Source organism: Notolepis coatsorum (genome assembly GCF_963971535.1).
Source record: "Notolepis coatsorum genome assembly, chromosome: 17".
Classification (NCBI taxonomy): domain Eukaryota; kingdom Metazoa; phylum Chordata; class Actinopteri; order Aulopiformes; family Paralepididae; genus Notolepis; species Notolepis coatsorum.
Window position 1 is genome coordinate 73,464,876 of NC_140181.1, and position 20,552 is coordinate 73,485,427.

Here is a 20,552-nt window from a genome sequence, read left to right on the forward strand (position 1 = left end):
ATTGTTTATTAAAAGTTGATACTATGCACTTTTTTGGAACAAAACTATTAAATTCACACAAGAAAGATGAAGAAACACTACTCGTTTTGATTCTGATCATATATAAGAAGCCTTGGGCAACACAGAGGAAGGATGAATAAAAATTAAAAAAAATTAAAAGAGAAAATCTTGACACAAAATGTACAAGCATGTTCCATCGACAGCCACAGACACGATGGCTACTTACAGTATATCTGTAAGTAAGTACACACTGAACTTCTGGCACACAATCCCTCCTTGAGAAAACAAATCCTTATGGAGATGGGAGTGAATTACATAAATGTCTAGCCTTCATGCTCATTACTGAAGAAAAGAGAAAACCACAGTCACAATATAGCTCACTCCATATATACACACACACTTCAAATTTGGCCCTCAGTACCTATTTAGGGACAATAATTCAAAACCGTGAAAAAGAAAATCGATATTAACATGATAATATATGCCTGGTCTGTGGGGGTGTAAACGACGCACGAGACCCGTTTTTATAGATGATTTCACCACAATATCCAACGTTATTTATGTTTCAAAAGAGGCAATGCAGATCACGTCCCAATCCTTGTTTCAACTCCCTTTAATGTTTCAACTGAACAATGATATGAAAATAAGAGGACAAATACTCCATTGGTTGTTTGGACTTCACTTTGGACTAGAACCTATCAGAGCAGACCAATTGGTAAAATGCATAAAAACAATCAACAAAGTATAACTAGAGGGGCTGCCAATATGTAAATGCTGGGTCACATCAGTCTAATGCCAGTCTAAAATAAAAACAAAGAACGACAGTTTTACATCTTTAAACCACAGGGTGGCAGACTCGAGTGTGGCCAGCCAGAATGCTGGTTTGCTTTCCCCTGTAAATACAATGATCCCATGGTTATCAATGCAGCTTCAAAAACTAAAACACAATCAATCAAATGAGTCAGACCAGTATACAAAATTGACTTTCTGCACAGGGTAAATTTTTAATTGTTAATCTCAAAAGGTGATATTTGAGTCAGACTGGTTCTGTGATTTACTGGGATAGACATATAATGTTTAAGAGAAAGAATAATGAGTACAATTAGTACCAATAAAAAAAATCCACTGTATGTATAATACATTAAGTGGAGTAATAAAAAAAAGAAAATTGGAGGGAATACTTTGCAAGTAAAATAGTTACCCAAGTAGATAATACAAGTTTTAACAAACTCAAAAATAGTAAGTGGCCTATTTTCGAACACGAGGGGAGAAAACATGAAAGGCGGAAATTCTGATCAGTGAGGTCTTCCAAGAAAGAAGATCATACAAGATTCCTAAAGTTAGGGCACGAACGGGAGTGGAGTTGAGATGCTGCCTTGCCAGTGATTAATGGTGATTAATGGTTAAGTCATTTACTGCCTTGAAATTCCATAATCTTCAGCTCACAAGTCTGCCTGAGGGTTCCTGAATGTTGAGCCCCCTCAGCCTACCCCGCCAACATTCTAAAAGAGTTAACTTAATTAAAAACATTGTAATTGTTATTATACATTTTTCTTTTTCTATAAATCCCATATAAAAAAAAGTTTTATTTTTAGACTTAATAATTGACCAAATAAATGATTGAAGCTTATTGCCAACATTTAGATCATTATTTTTTATATAGTATTTTCTAAAGGTTGACTGATTAAAATTAAGGACATTTTTACAAACTATCTGTATCTGCCGTTTCCCACTGTTCTATTAGCCGTCTTTAAAAGGGCTCTAGTGGGCTTGTTACAGTATCTAGCACGAAGATACTGGTATCAGACAAAACTAGAAATTGTGAGGAATCCAAAAGGTACCAGTCATGTCATACCAACTTAAGGCAAATTAAAGCTATTTTAAGCTAGCTTAAATTTGATGGGGGGTCCCTTGACTTCTCCCCTCAAGATAATATGAATGAAAATGGGCTCAATATAAGCACACAAGACTGCCAGGTTCATGTATGAGTCTTATACTTATAATTCTGGTGAATCCTGTCACCTTGGGCAGGCTAGAGGTTCAGAATCGTGCTGATGGCCAGAGCCCAGGGCAGTTAATGAGTTGCTACCATTACCCATGCCGGCTCGTCAGAGAAGACTACATTCCAAACTGCTAAGATGGCTGCCTGTGCTCATGTGAAACACAAAACCCTATCAACACAAACATCACTAAACTTTACCAGACAATGAAAAGAAAAGATAAAAGCAGAATACAAAGCAGGAACGGCACAAACCCTCCCCAGTAGCAAACCTCCTATATCCACTACCCTCCACCCAGTCATATTGGATTTGTCCCCAGGCGCTTGGGGCAGCTGTTCTGTGATGCTTGCCTGTACACAGGGCATGGAGGGAGGTATCATGAAGTGGCCAGTGTTGTCCATTGGTGTGTGTGTGTGTTTGTGTGTGAACATGTTTAATAGAAAGGATGGGGCGGGTATGGATGTGAAAAGGTCTTCCTCCAGGCTGTCCCTACAGTGGGAGGTCCATTTCCCCTCCCGGTGGGGGACAAACTCACACACTCACAGCATCCTTCTCCTTCTTGTCGCCGTCTTCGTGCCAAGTGAGGCGCTCCTCGTAGAAGGCTATGACGATCTGTGGGCACTTAAGATTGGCCTCCTTGGCAAGCACAAGATCTGCCTCGTCAGAGTCCTGCCTGTAAAGAGAGAGACACAGTCCACCGTCAGTAACACCAGTGAATTACAAACCACAGTCTCCCCAGGTAACACCTATAGCAGTGGTTCACACACAAACGCACCATAGGTCACTTTAAACACAAGAACATTTCAATTTAAAGGAAGGGAAAAAGGACACTTTAAGAATAGTAACAGCAAGTATAGCATAGGGACATAGAAGTAAAACTGCACATTGTATAGGAGTGTACATAGGATCCAGTGCCTTTAAGTGATTTATTAACATGTCTATTCTAGTTATCTTATTACTAGGGGTGGAACGGTACGCATTCGAACCGTACACCGTTCGGTACGACCTCCACGGTGCGTGGCATGTGTGTATTGTTCGGTTATAACGTTAGCCGCAAGCTAGGCTAACGTTAAAATAGCCGGGAGCTAACTAGTGTTAGCCACGAGCTAACCGTGTAAAACACAGCGAAGTGACTCCACGACACCAGTTCCATTGGTGGGGGAGGGGGGGGGGGGGGGGGGGGTATATTGACGAGGCTTGACAACAGGGGTTCAAAGATAACTTCACATTTATTGGCTGTTGGTTTATATTATATCATCAGGGCTTCTCCTTCCAACGCAGTGTTACTGTTGACTATTTACTTCCTTGTGTGACGTCACTTCAAATACGGCATCCAAGACACTCAAATCAAAAGCGAGTCGATTAGGTACAATGCAGTGAAAAGCGGCATAAGAGAATACTTTAAAAATTAAATATATATTTAGTAGACATGATTTATTTATTTATTTTAAATAACAGTGACTTTTCCTTTTTGATAAGAAAGTCTAGTGCTGGTTGAGCATATGGATACTTTATGTTGATTAGCTTTGTCTATAATGTGGCAACAAAAATAGAAAAGTAAACTATTTTGTTTGTTTGCACTAAGTTAATACTTTGACAAATGTTGCCTATATTTTTCAGTCAGTTTGGTCTTTGTGTGTCTTTTAGGCTATATATCTTATGCTGATGTATGGTATTTTTGGAGTGTTACATAAAAAAAAAAAAAAAACGTATACCGAACCGAAAACCGTGATACGAACCGAACCATAGATTTTGTGAACCGTTCCACCCCAACTTATTACTACTATTACTAGGGATGGGTACCTTTCACATTTGAACCAATACCGGTACATCGATACCGGTACCCAACGGTACCTTTTTTCAGTACTTTAGTCTCTAAAAATGTTATCTATCTACCCCAGTTGTAAAAAAAAATAGAAATAATCAAAACTTAATATTTTATAAATAAATAATGTATTATGGGAAATTCTTGGCCGAAACCGAATACCGAAAATAGGAAACAATTGGCCGAAAACCGAATATGATTAATATAAATACATATATATGTTTTTATTTTTTTTAACTACCTAATTATGGCAAAAGACATGATTATGGCAAAACTTTACTTAAATAATATTAATAATCACTATTATGGGTCCATAAAAAATGTATTCAGCACTTTTGAATGCATACATTAATTCCAGCCTGACTGCTGAAAGATTGTACAATTTAAACATGGCGGCTGGGTGGAGTAGCGGAGATTGCACTTGTCACCAATGCAAGAGACTCCGGTATCGAATCCCAGTCTCAGCATTGCCTTTGGCTTGGGCTGGCTGTCGTACTGGCTCATTTGGCAGAGTCAGCGGGTGGAAGTTGATGGGTGGGGATTGGACGTTGTGGACAGCAACCCCTACAGGTCGGTTGGGAGACGCCTGCACAGCAGAGACAGGAAGTGGCGAGGGTAGTGTGAGCCTCCCATGCGTTACACCTCGCCAATGAGAGTCCGCGCTGGCAGACGAAAAGATGTGACAGGCTGCCTCCTCGTGTACCGGAGGGAACATGTGATGCAAGGCTTCTATCCTCTCTACAACTGACCAGTGGGGGGCATAGTCGAGCAACGTTCAAGACAGGGGAGGGGAGAATTGGATACACGAAATTGGGATGGGAGAAAAATAAGGAGAAAAAGTGGATCAAAAAATAATATATATATATTTCTCTTTGCATACAACAAAATGTGCATTCAAGTCAAGTGCATTTTCTTTTCTCTGTAGGATTAACTACAACAAAGTGCATTCAGAACAAAGCCAAGGTGCTTTAAAACTGCATAAAGATTTGCAAAGACACACACACACACACAAGAAGGAGAATAGCAAGAGCAGACTGATGTATGTCGTGCCTACCGAGTCATAATTCACGGCGTTCTAGCCTACATGGAAGGACTGTTGTACTTACTACATCTCCCATGACTCTTAGGCTGCGGTTACATTAGGGCCATTTCATTGCGCTTTTCAGAACGCTGCGTATTGGCAGGCAAATAAGAGTTAAGTTAGACATCGTTTTGTCTCGTCTACTATATACATGTAGTACAATGCCAAAGCATGAAGGCCATTTTCAACCAATCAGAAAAGGTTGAATGAGTCACTACACTTCCTGCTAAAAAACAACAAAGTCACCATCTTTAAATAACTCGCATGAGCCATTTAGCAACTTAGCATTTCTTTTTCAGTGTGCAATAAACAAAAAAAACTGATACATTCACTGTGTGTTCTGCCTCATTTGTTGATGATTTGTTGATGAAACAAAACTAACATCAAAACAATTGAGCGGAGTTTAGTCTCACAAAAATATCGCAGATTTTGTTAGCTTACGTGCTAACGTGATTGGGATATGCCATTATAACAGTATAGCATTGTGGCTAGCAGCGTAGTAACGTTAATGCTAGCAGAATGAATGGATGTAAACGTTATTTAACAGATTGCAGAATGGGTACAATACTATACGGCGCAATACAAACAATTGTTAAGGGAATGCAGACTGTTGTAGTTTTGGACTGGGTTCCTTATAACAAACTTGACAACACATGATCTTAGTTTAGCCGCAGCTACAGGCAATCTGAGGAGGACGCAGCTGATATCCTGTATAGGTCCAGCCAGGGGAGAATTTGGCGTCGGTGTCTACTACTGCGCATGGGCGTTGGGCAAGAAACGGCTCCGTATCGCGCAAATTACATGGCACCATTGTCGGCGAGTTTCGGCAAGTTTCCAAAACGAAAACACCTTTTCAGCGTTGCCACTAGGAAAACGCGTTTTCCTGCCAAAAAACTTGGACATGTAAGTTACATTGTTAATTTAGTTTGCATTTATTTTTCTAGTTTAAGTTAATTCAATTAAAGAAATTGTAACTACAATGTAACTACAATTACATTTAAAACATTGTTCGTTTTTCCACCATATCTGTTGACAATATAATTTCTTTATATATTGAAGGCTACATCCTGCTACCTTTTTCAGCTTATCTATTTCAAGGCAATATTTACAAAAACTAAACTAAAACTAGTAATTTCCTATACAAACATGTTTCCTACTATTTATGCACATAATAATCATTATAATCATAATGCTGCTCGGAGCTGTTCTGTGCGCATGCCGAGGGGACATTTATGCGCATGCGCGGGAGCGCGTGTGCATGTGACGTCATTAAAACACAGTGCAACCCCTTATGAAATCACCACTGCACCAGGGCTGTACAGTGCGACATATATATTGCACGTGCTACACTGACGTCAGTCTGTGCGATGAATGGATTGACTTCAGTAGCACTGGTGCGATAGGCATTCGGTTCATATCGATACTCTTATTTTGAAAATCCTGTCGCAGGTCTCATTTCTGCCTGAGCGCAGCTCCAGCTATAATAACTATGGCTCCGGCAGCTAGCAACGCTCAGTTCATTTCGATACTCTTATTTTGAAAATCCATGGTGTCGTGACTCATGTCCCTTGCCAGTCACATACCTATTTAAGTAATGAACTGCACTACTTGTGGTTGTTTTTAAGAGACGTTTTATACTTGTGCTACAAGATTTTGGCCTGTGCTACAAAACTATCAACCTCTGTAGCACCAGTGCTATGTGCAAAAAAAGTTAACGTACTGCACCACTGCTTATTAGAGTTCTATGGTTGTTTCACTAGATTAGTGGAATGCTAGCACAGGGTGGAGAGAGGTCTCTGGCTATGCTAAACTACCAGTGGAACAAAAAAGAAATCTGAGTGGGATTACTTATATTCCGATTTCAATTGTGGTGGAACCGTAGAGGGTAATTATGCGCATGGTCAAATCTTCTTGGTTGATACAAATGTATTGTTAAAACATGGTTCATGAAATACAATTTAAGTTAGGAGTTCAGTAAAGGACTTTACGTTCTCTAGTCTTGTCAGGAGAATAGGTCAAGCACCCCCCCCTCAATCTGTGGGATCATCTTTTAAGACATCTGGGATGAAAGGGGGGAGGGGGATGATGCTACGTTAGCTATCCACCGCCCCCTTCTTCTGCCACTTGCACACACTACAACAGTAATTATAACTTGGTGGAGTTTTCTAATTGTTTTGGCTGCTACTTTGCACACACTACATCCAGACTGATTGTTGTATTGTAATTCGGTGCCATCTTTACCGCCGTTTCTGCTGCTACTTTGCACACACACACACACATGCTGCGAGTGTTATACATCCCACCGAGCGCAGTGGCGGTGGAGGCGAGTTGACGCCATACACTCCAGTCGCGGGACTTCAAATGCATTTATTTTATATATATCAATGGGGACTTCAACCATGTCAGACTAAACAAGACCCTGACAAACTTTACCCAGTATGTCACCAGGGGAAACAAAGCACTGGATCTGCTGTATGCTAATGTCAAGGAGGCATACAGCTCCACTCCCCTCTGCCATTCAGACCACAACCTAGTGAGGCTGGTATCTACATACAGGCCCATCATTAAGGTCTGTCGTCCCACAATGGTCTGATGACGTCAAGGAGGAGCTAAGGGAGTGCTTCAGGACGACAGACTGGGACATGTTTGAGAGGGTCCACGGAGATGACATCGACAGATGGACTATCCCACTGCATCACAGACTACATTTGATTCTGCGAGGAGAGCATCGTACCTACCAAAAAAGTATGCTGCTTTTCAAACAATAAACCCTGGATTAACGAGATTAAACACCTGCTAAATAGGAAAAAGAGGGCCGTCATGGCAGGGGACACTGAGCAGGCCAGGGCTGCCCAAAGGGAGCTCGAAAAAGAGCTAAGGGCAGCCAAGGAGAGCTACAAGGACAGGCTGGAGGGCAGACTACAGGCCAACAACACCAGGGAGGTGTGTCAGGAGGATTACTGGGTTCAAACAACAGGGCACGGCTGTGGAGGGCCCCCCGGAGCGTAAACGAGTTGAACACGTTTTCAACCGCTTTGACCAGAGTAGCCTCTCCCCAACCATCCCCCCACCCATCAACAGCAGGCACCCCTCCCCCCAAACCCATCAGCACCCCACCCCACCCACAAACACCAAACCCACCACCTCAGCCAACAGCACACTACCTATGGAGACATCAGCTTGCCCCGCCCCAACCCTGACCATCACCAACAGCAGGGCTGTACGCTAAGCTTTTTCACTAGGGGCACAGTTGCCCCTAAATAAGAAATTTAGGGGCACCGAATATTTTTTTAGGGGCACATTTTTTAATAACAATTTTACCATTATAGTGCAGAAAAATATGTTCCTCCTGCCTCATTACTGTGGACCTTTTATTTAACATTTAAGTGCTTTTGTTTTCAGGTTTGTATCTTTTATAATGAACCAACTGAGAAAGTGTGTAAATCACTAATAGAACAAAAACAACAAACTGTGTGTGTGTGTGTGTGTGTGCGCGCTTGTAGTGCTCCTTGAATGAGATCATCACAACACACACACCATTGCATTAATCAGGAGGACAAGAAACTCTGCATACCTTTTAGTCTAGATGGAAATAGGGGTCCACGCGCACCCCCCGGAACTTTTTATGCCACCTGATTTTTCTTAATCCTTAAAGTGTCTACTTTCAGAATCTGCCAGGTGCCAAGCTGAAATAATGTCCGAAAGGCTCCATTTTAACCCTTTATTGCACCTAACCCAAAACCGAAACATTAAAATTTGATGTAGCAAGAGGCATAACCTTTGAAGTAAACAACTTACAGAGACAAATTAATACATTTTTCCATACAATTCTGACCCTAGGAATTCAATGGAATGGTTATGTTTGACATTTGACAAATTTTGACTGTATTTCTGGACAAAAAACGCAAAACAATGCAAGAAATGTGTGTCTGACCAACTACTTTTTAATTTTTCAAACGCATAGAGTGAATATTTGTTGACAATCAGTTTTTTTTCAATCCTCCCAAGTGTTTATTTTAAGATTATATTGGGTACCAAGCTGAAATAATGTCCCAAAGGCTAGATTTAACCCTTTATAGCACCTAACCCAAAAATCGAAAAATATAATGTAGAAGAGGCATAACTTTTGAAGTAGACAACTTACAGAGCGAAATTAATACATTTTCCCACACAATTTTGATCCTAGGAATTCAATGGGATGGTTATTGTTGACATTTGACAACAGTTTGACTGTATTTCTGGACAAAAACAGCAAGAAATGGCCAAAAATGTGTGTATGACCAACTACCTTTACAACACATAGGGTGAATATATGTTCACAATCAGTTTTTCTCTAATGCTTTAAATGAAATGAAATTATTAAATAAAATCGTGTTGGGTTTATTTTTAACTCTTTATTGCACCAAAATCAAACATGAAGGATTATGTAAAGTGTGATATAATTACAACTTGAACAATTTACCTTTTCATGTCACTACCAACTTGCTGACCTAAACTACTCATCATCCTCATCGTCACTGAAGAGATCTTCTAATTCAATTTCTTCCATCTCCAGCTCTTCATCCTCATGCTCGTACTCTCCATCCACTTCACCCACAGACAAGTTATTGTTGGCGTAATCGGTCACCTTGTCAAGAGCTGCGTGCTCTTCTGACTCTGCTCTCTGAGCCAGTACCTCAACAAGAGAAGGAGGGAGGATGGGTCCAATTGCCCAGACCGGTTCCAACACCTTCTGTCTTCTCCCAGCCCATGCCTGGATCATGTGGTTTTGGGCTCTCGATTATTGCCTTGTCTGCTCTCTTATAGAAGGTGACTCTGTAGTTGGCTCTCTGGACATGTGGAATGAGACAGAACTTGGGGGGAGGCAGGCGTTCCAGGTCTACTTTTGACTTAGAGTTCAGGACTTTGTCAGCACCGACCATCTTTCTCATCATTTTCACCCGTACTGTGTCAACTGATGTCATCCGTGCTTGGCCATACATAATGCATGTGAAGCTCTCCATCTCCTCTTGAAGCTCATCAGTGACCATCCAGTCTGCACCAAGCTGCCTGAAAGCTTTGTGGAGTTTAGGAGTCTTCTCCAGCGTCTTGCCCTGGCTGCTCAACCATCTGCTGAGGAGGTGGGTGTTGTACTGCAACATTGAGGCATCATATGACACTTGGTTCTCAGCAGGAGGGGTAAAGTTGGCATTCTTGGGGAATTTGGGGCCAATTCTTTTGAATGCCAGCTCTGGCAGCGTCTCGGGAGCCGTGATCTTAAGGCTTCTCATCTTGGATGACCTGTCATAGAGAGGAAGGGTCCTTTTCTTGGTGCTCAGATGGCTCTCCTTCACTTCTTGAATCATGATTCCCCCGGCGCTGTTTACCACATTTGAACCATGAACGTTGGTGGTGATTCTGTTCAGGTTGTCCCACTTGCTGTGAAAAACAGTGTTTACCTCGCCAGTGATGATTTGAGGGGTCAGGTTGGTGGACATCTCATCAAACGCCTTGGCCATGGCTGTCTCAAGTTCCATACTGAAGTCATATGTCTCTGAGTGTCCTAGTTGTGAACGGATGGTTGTGAGCTGTAAAGATAAACAAATGTTTTTTGTATCAATATCAAATACCTGTATGAAGCATAGTTGACCAATGACAATGTAGGACCTCATAAGCAATAAGTTAGCTGATCACTCACCTGTTTGCTTCGATAGAGGTGCCGAAGTGTGGCACACAGGAGGATGTGCTTTGGGAGTTTCCACTTGCTGTTAGTTGCTGCTCGACACACATCTTGTGTAATCGAATAGACCAGACTCTGCATCTTCTCACACTTTTCTTCATCAAGTGTCCCAGTCACCACTGAGCTCAGAAATTGTACAAGATGCTCTGGGAGCAGTTTATCCATTTTCACAGCATCCAGCTTGTGTGCAGTTGGGGGCCATGGTAGCTCCTTTGACTCTTTGAATGCCTTTTTAATGTGAGAATTGAGGGTGCTGCTTGTAGTTGATCAGATGTTCCAAGTTTGTACGCACATTTAACTGCTTCATCTACAGTAATGCTTGAGCTGTATATAAGGTTCAACTCAAGATGACCATGGTGTGGTACCTTTGAGAATGTGAGTTTACGAGATATGTCTTTGTCTCCTTGTAAACGTCTTGCCAATTTCTCACTGCGGTATTCAGGATTAGGAAAACCTTCACCTTCCAGTGTCTTCCTGTACAAGTTGCACATGGATCTTAGCTGGACGACTTCTTTGTGTTCAACCACATTCCTAAGAATGTAATCCTTTACTACACAATAAGACTTGTCATGTGCTGCCATTTTCCGGGCCTGCAGGCTGTCAATGTTGTCTGCTGCCTTTTTTCCTCTCTTCCTTCCACGCTCATGGTTTTGGTACTCATTTTTGAAGTTATTTCTGCATATTGGATGATACTGAGCTTCCATAGCAAAGAGGTCCTTGCCCTGCACCTTGCGATAAAGATCCTCTTTCTTCAATTCCTGTGCCCTAGGTTCGATAACTTTCCAGGCTGGTTCTTTGTGTTTCCAACTCTGAAACTTTTTTAGCTCTTCAGTCTTCCCCTTGAACTTGGTTGTTGTTTTGTCACAGAAGATACACTGATTTGGGAACAAGAAGGAACACGAGCCACTTCAGTTTGACTTGAGAGGCATTTGAGATGGCGTAGGGAGTCCTTTATCGATGACGATGATTCACCAGATGTAGAAGCCTTTGACACTTGTAAACGATCCAATTTCCCTGTGAAGGTTTTGTAGCCGTTTTGATGATAGCCAGTTTTATCCAAAGGCAAGCCTTCTAACGTCAATGGTATTTGGTCACAAATATCCTTCATGCGGTATGGTGAGGTGGCTGTTTCGCAGAGTCTCATATCACGAACACTGTGTAGATACGATAGCTTCTCGCTTGCCCCCCCCCCCTTGCATTTGCAGAGCGTGATAAAATTACCATACTCAGAAGTTGAGACATGTAAAATACATGTTATCGATCTAATCCTCTTTGGAGGCACTTCAGCTGTGTTACAATGTTTCCTTTTTCCCCATTGTCAGCAGTTTATGAAGTAATCAGCCTGAATAAAGAAATTAGACACATTAGATAGCTACCACCACTCTGAGGAGGACCAAATGATGAAGTATACAATGTTTCCTTTTTCCTATGGTTAGTATGAGTAATCAAACTGAAACATAAAGACAAACATTATCTAGCTACTAACTTAGCTAGCTACCAACACTATAGTCAAGAATACAATGTTTTTTCATTTTCCCTATTGTTAGTAGTGAGTAATCAGCCTGAAAATGCTGAAAAACATTAGCTAGCTATCAACTCAGCTAGCTACCAACACTACTTAGTCAAGATTACAGATGTGATTTCTGTAGACCTTTTGTTGAAGAATTACTTGTATATGACTATTAGGTATATCTTAATAATAGTTAATAATAATTATTAATAATACTTACTAAGAAAATCCTTGAGATTGTTCCCAAAGAAAGCAGTGGGAGACAGGTACCAGGTAACCAACAGTAACCAACTGTCAACCAACTGCCGAGCCCCGGTCACTAACATCATCAGCTTGGTACCCAATATTATCCAAAAATAAACACTTAAAGTAAAAAACTGATTGTGAACAAAAATTCACTATGCGCTTTAAAAAATGTAAAGGTAGTTGGTCATACACACATGTTTGGTAATTTCTTGCTGTTTTTGTCCAGAAATACAGTCAAAATGTTGTCAAATGTCAACAATAACCACCCCATTGAATTCCTAGGATCAAAATTGAAAAACGGCTTAATAGTGGGCTACTTAACTAATGCATGGCTGACATTTGTTAAAAGTGTCTGTGTCCCCGTCAATCATCACTGCCAGATCCGACTTAATTTAATCGGCTATGGTCTCTTATCATTAGGGCTGAGCGATATGGCCTAAATATGATATCACGATATTTTCTGACCTTTCGGCGATACACAATGTTTTTCTTTTTTTCCCCAAACAATTCATTATGAGGCTTAACAAGACAGTATTTGAGTTTGCAAGCTAACATTAAAGACAAAATAAAATACCCATGCATTTAGCATTTTTATATTATATATTAGATTTAGATTATTGGATTATTAGATTATATATTGCATATATTTAGCAATGAGATATTATATGATTTAGATATGAAATATGATGAATTGAAAATGGGGGACCCTGATGTAAACAGGACGAAAGTCTTTCTCTGGTCTGCATCCCCTTAACAATTGTATGTATTGAGCTGTACTGTACCCATTCTGCAATATGTTAATAAAGTTTTTAATCAATCAATCAATAGCATTATAATGAAACTACTGTATATTTGTATGTCTCTAAATGTTTTGATGAATTGAAAATGGAGGACCCTTATGTAAAAAAGCCGAAAGTCTTTTTCTGGTCTTCATCCTCCAGTCCACTGTTGTTGTATTGAGCTGTACTGTACCCATTCTGCAATCTGTTAATAAAAGTTTATTAATTAATTCAATCATTCAGCCGGCAACGGAATAATTTTGATTGACAGTCGAGTCTGCCAATTACGTCACACCGCTTGCACCCGCCCTGCTGTTCTTAGCACCAATCGGCAAGCGCTATTCGTGTTTTACATTCCAGAATGTCCTCCATTGATTTTGACGAGAGCTCAACACAACAACAACAACAACAACAACGGTAGCTCCCCGCGGCCGACGATAAGATTACCAGCGCACCGCAGCATGACTAAACGAGGCATAATGATTTTACTGCAACAAATGTTATAATAAAAGCCTTTCCATACATCTGTCTGATTGAAATCTTTATTAACAGACCGCAGAATGGGCACAACTCGAGTAATGCTTGCTATTTATGTCGTCCTCGGATGTTGCTATGTTTGGGTAAATACGCTGATGTTATTGAACGTGTAAGTTGGTGTAACTATATAACGTTAATGCCACAAAACGAATGCCTTTAGTAACTTTGATGCAGTAGTGTGTGTGTGTGTGTGGGGGCGGCGTTGTTCAAAAGTTTGAACGTGTAGACCAGATTGACGCGACACAATCCTCTTGGGCAAAACATCACGATACGTTAAAAAAGTGTATCGTTAATGAACTGTACCTGATATTTATATAATATCATCATATCACCCAGCCCTACTTATCATCTCTCCACATCGGACGTGGTTGTCTTAAGATGGACTGATATCCGCTCCGTTCTTCTTGCAGAGCAAAATTAGCGGCTTAAACTGAAAGGAAGTTTTTCTTTGGCGATGCAATAGCCCACATTCAGTTTCGATTCGATTGTTCGCTAGGAATTATGGGATTTGGTGTTGGAAGTATGGACTCTACACAGACATGGTATTTAATCGCACGATAGACTACAACTACCAAGTAGAATAGCGTGGCCCAGATTCACTTCACAGTACACGCATGGGGGCTACGCAGTAAATTCATTCATCGCCGACATGATTTTTTTCATAGCACCGCGACATTGTCGCACTGTACAGCCCTGGTTGTAGGCTAATGTTTTACTATTTTTTTTATCCAATTTGTATGGATTAATGTAGGAGTAAATTGCGAATGAAGGGTTGAAATCAATACTGGCAAGGTTGCCCCTAAATATTATTTACCACCCGCACGGGCCAAATTAAGGGGCAATTTGCGACAACCTCGTCGCACCGTACAACCTCCAAAACCAGTGTGAACAAGGCCAGAGGACCGGAGAACACCAACCCCAGGGTGCTCAAAGCATGTGCAGGGCAGCTGGCAGCACCGCTCCAACACCTCTTCAACCTCTCCCTGAGGCTGGAGAGGGTGACCCAGCTCTGGAAGACCTCCTGCACTGTCCCAGTGCCCAAGAAGGGACGACCCAGCACCCTCAGCGACTACAGGCCAGTCGCTCTGACGTCACACGTCATGAAGACGTTCAAGAGGCTGGTCCTGCAACACCTCAAGCCCCTGGTGTGTGACTCCCTCGACACCCTGCAGTTTGCATACCAGGCAAACATTGGGGTGGAGGACGCCATCATCTACATGCTCCACAGCTTACACACACCTGGAGAAGCCACGCAGCTCAATGAGGATTATGTTCTTCGACTTCTCCACCCCCATCACCATCCGAGGGGATGAGGGAGGTGGAGACATTCAAGTTCCTTGGGGTACACCAGAGCAATAAACTGGACTGGTCGGACAACACAGAGGCCCTCTACAGGAAGGGACAGAGCAGACCGTTCTTCCTGAGGAGACTCAGGTCCTTCAACGTGGGCAATAGACTGCTGCAGTCATTCTACCAGTCTGTAGTGGCCAGCGTCCTCTTCTATGCTGTGGCATGCTGGGGGGGCTACATCAACCCAAGAGACCCCAACAAACTGAACAAGCTGGTGAGGAAGGCTAGCTCCGTGGTGGGAGTCGAGCTGGTCAGACTAGAGATGGTGGCAGAGAGGGGGATGAGAGGGAAGCTGGCTGCTATCCTGGAAAATACCTCCCACCCCCTCTACGATGAGCTTGTCAAGATGAGAAGCATGTTCAATAACACTCATATAATCACTCGGCTAACCGCCTCGGCCAGTCTTTCATACCCGCGGCCATTAGGCTCCACAACAGCGGGCAGGGTCCGCTGCCAGACATCCAACTACTGGGAACTTCCGTCACTGAGTGCGTCTGACTCCCACCTTAACGGACTACCTAAACGGGCAATATATAACGTATGAAGTATTCTTATGTGTATACTGTATATGTATACTTACTTCATCAGAGCATATATTTAGCATTTTTAAATGATATTAGTTATTAGATTATATATATATTATTGTAACTATATTTATTGTAGGGCAAATATAACTGAGAGGGCATACATACCCACATCTTGCACCTTGACCTTTTTACACTGCCTATTTTTACTTCTCCACTGTACTATAATTCTATTACCTGTACCTCCCCTTCCCCTGCTGCTATTATCCCTGAATTTCCCCAAGGGGATCAATAAAGGAATATCTTATAGTCTAGAGCAGCGGTTCTCAAACTATGGGTCGCAACCCAAAGTGGGGTTGCACACATTGGGGGGGGGGGGGGGGGGGAGGAGAAAAACCGACCCAACTCAGATCGAGTTTTTCCACCTGGCAGCTGTGTGTATTTGCCATGTATCACCCCTACATCAACGTAGGCCGACACACAGTATTCCAATACACATCTCACTACATCCTAATCACAGAGGCCACGTCTGGTCTTTTGTGAGTCAATGTGTACTCAGATATTTGTGATCGGCACTATCAAAGCACTTCCAGGGAGGGGGGGGGGGCTTTCCAGGCCAAGCATAGAAAGCTGATTTGATTAATTTAGGACAGGTATTGTAACTTGGACACTCGCAATGGATATGTTTGTTGTCAGAAACGGTGCCGGTTGGCTGTGTGTTTCAAATGCTGGCAAAAGAAAGGTGGCATCTAGTAGTAGCGACACCAGCACTACTAAAACAAAACGGAGTAAAAGAGAAGTAAATTACAGAGGCACTTGGAAACTAGACATGCTGAATTTAAAAATGGAACCGCTAGCTTTCTTTCAGAAAGAAAAAAAAACAGTTGGGAGCAGAGAAAACTGTGCTGAAAACTCAACGAAAAAGGACTACATGCGTTGTTTATTATTATTATTATCTATCCGACATCTTTGACCAACTCAATGCGTTGAATCTGGGACTAGAAGGTTGCGACATAGACCAGTTTCGACTGACCAACATGTGCTTTTATTTTGATATTCCTTATTTCCATGTTGAAATGTCGTGGTATAAAAAAGTTTGAGAACCCCTGGACTAGAGCTACTCGGTCATCGTCTCATTGCCACTTTGCACACACTACATCCACACTGACTATTGTAAATTAGTGCCATTTTGTCAGATTTCAGCTTTTTTATGCTATTTCTACCGTTATATTTCTTGTTTTATTGAGCCATATATGGGCTAGGGCTGAGCCCGAACGTTTGAACCTTCGTTCGTTACGTTGGCATTCGAATTCTAAATCAACATTTGAATTTTTTATAAAAAAATAATAATAAATACAATTTTAATATTTTTTTCTATTAATTCTGTTTAAATCAATGGGGGTTTTATTCACAGTTGCAGATAAAGATTAGGCTACACTAATATTAAAAGAAACTGATGAGTTATATTCATTAAAGAAAGTTGATTTAATTGATTTAGTTGGGCTGGGGCTTCTCCCTGGGTCTGGGGCTGGAAAGTTGATTTAATAAAAAAAATTAACTCATTTAATCAGATTAATCACTTTATTCAAATTGAGGTAGTTTGAGGATATTTAATCATATATATATTTTTTTAATAATAATAAATCAATTTAAAAAACGAAGGTTCGAACGTTCGGTCGAAAAACCCTGATGAAGTTTGAATCCCAAAAACAGGCTTCAGGGACAGCCTTAATATGGGCGTACACTTGCATTGCAACTAGGGATGGGAATCGAAAACCGGTTCCTAATTGGCCGATGCCTGGAACCGTGTCGCTCCCGTGACTTTCGATTCCCTTATCGCTGCCAGGTTTTTCCTACAGTTGCGCAATAACGTTAGCGTTAGCATGTAGCCATGGAAGACTCTATTTGATTCATTAAGGGCTCGAAATTGCCTGGGTTTTGGTAATATGCTCCCGAAATGCTCCCGCTGTTTGGCTACTTCTATGTGCAGTGAAAACTACTTGAATGCTTTAGAACCTAGTCATTGATTTAGTTCAGGGTGAGCTAAAATTAGCCGCGGAACTAACGCTAGCTAACGTGAGCTAACGCTACTTAATCAAGCTCTCAGAGAGAGATAAACAGCTGACAGCGGATAGTACAGGTCAGGGGAGGAAATTAGGCCACTTTACTCGCCAAATGCGAGTATTTTTTACGTTTGGCGAGTGATTCATGAAGACCACTCGCCAGCCTGGCGAGTATACAAAAAAATAAAACATTCTGCAATCACTGCACTGGCAAACGGTGCGCGTCTTCTGAGTGTTCGCTTTAGTTGACAGTGCCACGAGAGCACTGCACAAGACCACCCGCGGACATATAATGTTTAATAAACGTTTGCGCAGTACTGGCCAACCCGCGGACATATAATAATAAAAGTCCCGCAGTACTACTAGGCTAGCCATCAGGAGCACTCGCAAACAGATAACGTTAAACACAGCAGAATATGGAAAACAGACAGACTGACCAACGGGGAACTGCATCCAACCCTAGTACAACCATCGAGTATAAGTTACTAAGGACACATTTAAATCACAGAGGTGTAATGTTGTCTACTGGAACTGTATAAAGTGGTTAGCTTCTAGTTAGCGTTTTAGATATAGCTGCTTGCTAGCTAACGTTAGCCCCGTGTGCTCAAAGCAGCCAGCTAGGTGTATATCTGTTATGACTATAATGTTTCCAAAAAAGCACCGGACTACGACGTAAGGTTAGACATTTTATTTCATGCTCAAAAGCCCCTGGCTTGCACATCGCAGTCACGAAAGGGGCTAGCTCAACCAGTGCACTGTGCACAACGTCAACAGCACACCAACCCAACTGACGTTACCACAACACTTGACGGTACTTCACAGCACTGTCGTAAGACCACCGTGCTGTCTTAAAGGCACAGTGTGCCTACCCAGATGCATACACAACATTGACGCGGCTTGACATACAAAGAAGTAATTATCACAATTAGCGATTTTTTTTGTCTGGTAAAAAATCTGTTTGGCTGGTAAAAAAAATCAGATACTCGCCAGTTGGCTGGTAAGCCAAAAAGTTAGTTTCCTCCCCTGGTACAGGTACAAAATAAATACAATAAAACAGCGGGTGGGGGCTGTTGTGTAAACCTTGTACTCTTTAGTTCACATATAGTAAGAGACGGAGTGTTTGTTTACTAGTCTGTAAGACAGGAAGTACCGTGGTGCAACATACAAATGTGTCCGTGTAGCAACACAAGCCAATACCTTACAGGACAGGGGCCCGGGGAGGGAGCTCTGTGTGTGTGTGTGTGTGTGTGTGTGAGTGTGAGACAGAAGTCAGAGGAATAACGACCTGTTATTCAATAGATTAAATTAGTTTAAGAATAAAAGAATAAATACATTTTAAGAGAATCTCAAATACATTATTTTATTTAAGTGTAGGCTATAGTTAATGTTTTATTTTTTACAGTTTTTGTATTTGTAAATGGCTGCTTTTTTATATAGCGCTTTTATCCAAAGCGCTTTACAATTTGTTCCTTACATTTTACCCAATCACTCACACATTGACACAACGACGGCTACCTCCCGAGCCACTGTCGCCCCTGACATGGGGGCTCAACAATAAATGACAATCAGAAATGTCAAGTTGCATGTTGTTATTCTAACCAGCTTAGTTCTGTTGCATTTCCAATTTATTTATTTAAATTATAAATTGAGCATGTATCGATAAGGGAATCGAATCGATAAGCAGAATCGATAATGGAATCGTATCGATAAAATCCTATCAATTCCCATCCCTAATTGCAACATCGAGGTATCGCTATGGACCAAGAGCGCTCTCTCCCGTCTCTATGCTGGTCGGTTCAACATGCAGAAATACACTGTGCACGGACAACTATCCAGACTATCGCTGTCGGTGCAAGACACAGGCTTCAAATGACAGACCCGTTTTTAAATTCTAAAATTTGATTTGGCTGGTAGAATAACATACGTGGTGTATTTAAGCTAGTTTCAAAATCAGAATTACTTTCATTTGCCATGTACATTTACACATACAATGAATTTGACTCGCATAAGACATAAATACTGGTACTATAGTCTACCCATATACTCTGTATGATAGCATGTACAACAGTGCTGTATATACCGCATATATTAGGGATGCTCGATATTGGCTTTTTTACCGATATTGTCCAACTCTTAATTTCAGATACCGATATCAACCGATACCGATATATGCAGGGTCCCCCCCCCCCCCAAAAAACCGAATCATTTCAGGCAATTAACATTACATATATCTTGTTGTGGAATTAACACATTATACATACTTTTGACAATAAATAAAATCAGAATTTGTTCTTACTTGCTTGTCTGGATAAATAAAGGTTATAAAAATGTAAAAAAAAAAAAAAAATTATATTTTTTTGAAAACATACCGATATTTTCCGATATCACATTTTAATGCAGATATCGGCCGATAATATCGGTAGGCCGATAATATCGGACATCCCTAGCATATATATATATATATATTTGTCTATATACCTGCATATTAACCGCTATATATTATTACCCATAGCTCTATATGCATGTACCATATGTATATTTATTCTCACCACATCTATCCACACCCGTCTGTACTTACCTGCACATAGTCGTTTTACATATCTGTAAATACTATATCTATACTAGGGCTGACCTTCGAAGCTTTTTTTGGCAATCGAAGCTTTGGGGCCGAGCTTCGATTTTAATTCGAAGCTTAGAGAAAAAAATATATATATTAATTATAAAACTTTGTTGTTTTTAAATGTGCTCTATAAATAAAGTGGATTGGATTAATTAATTAAGTAGCCCCTTTCGTGACTGTGACGCAGCCAACAAGGTTTCACTCGGCTGCGCTGCCTGGGTGCAGTGGGGCTGCTCTCACAGCCAACAACATGACATTACATAATTATGTTGCAACCTTCGTCTATCAAGCAAACAAT

At 41.2% G+C, this 20,552-nt stretch overlaps 1 protein-coding gene across 1 annotated transcript in view; it reads right to left on the bottom strand.

Moving 5' to 3' along the window:
- Nucleotides 1–597: 597 nt before the first annotated feature.
- The window catches only part of cbx5 (chromobox homolog 5 (HP1 alpha homolog, Drosophila)), a 32,059-nt gene continuing 12,104 nt past the window's right edge, over nt 598–20,552 (bottom strand). Inside the window, exon 5 of the mRNA XM_084332611.1 lies at nt 598–2,673. Within this exon, the coding sequence (XP_084188737.1) occupies nt 2,532–2,673 (142 nt within the window). The 3' untranslated portion in view covers nt 598–2,531. The remainder of the gene's footprint in view (nt 2,674–20,552) is intronic.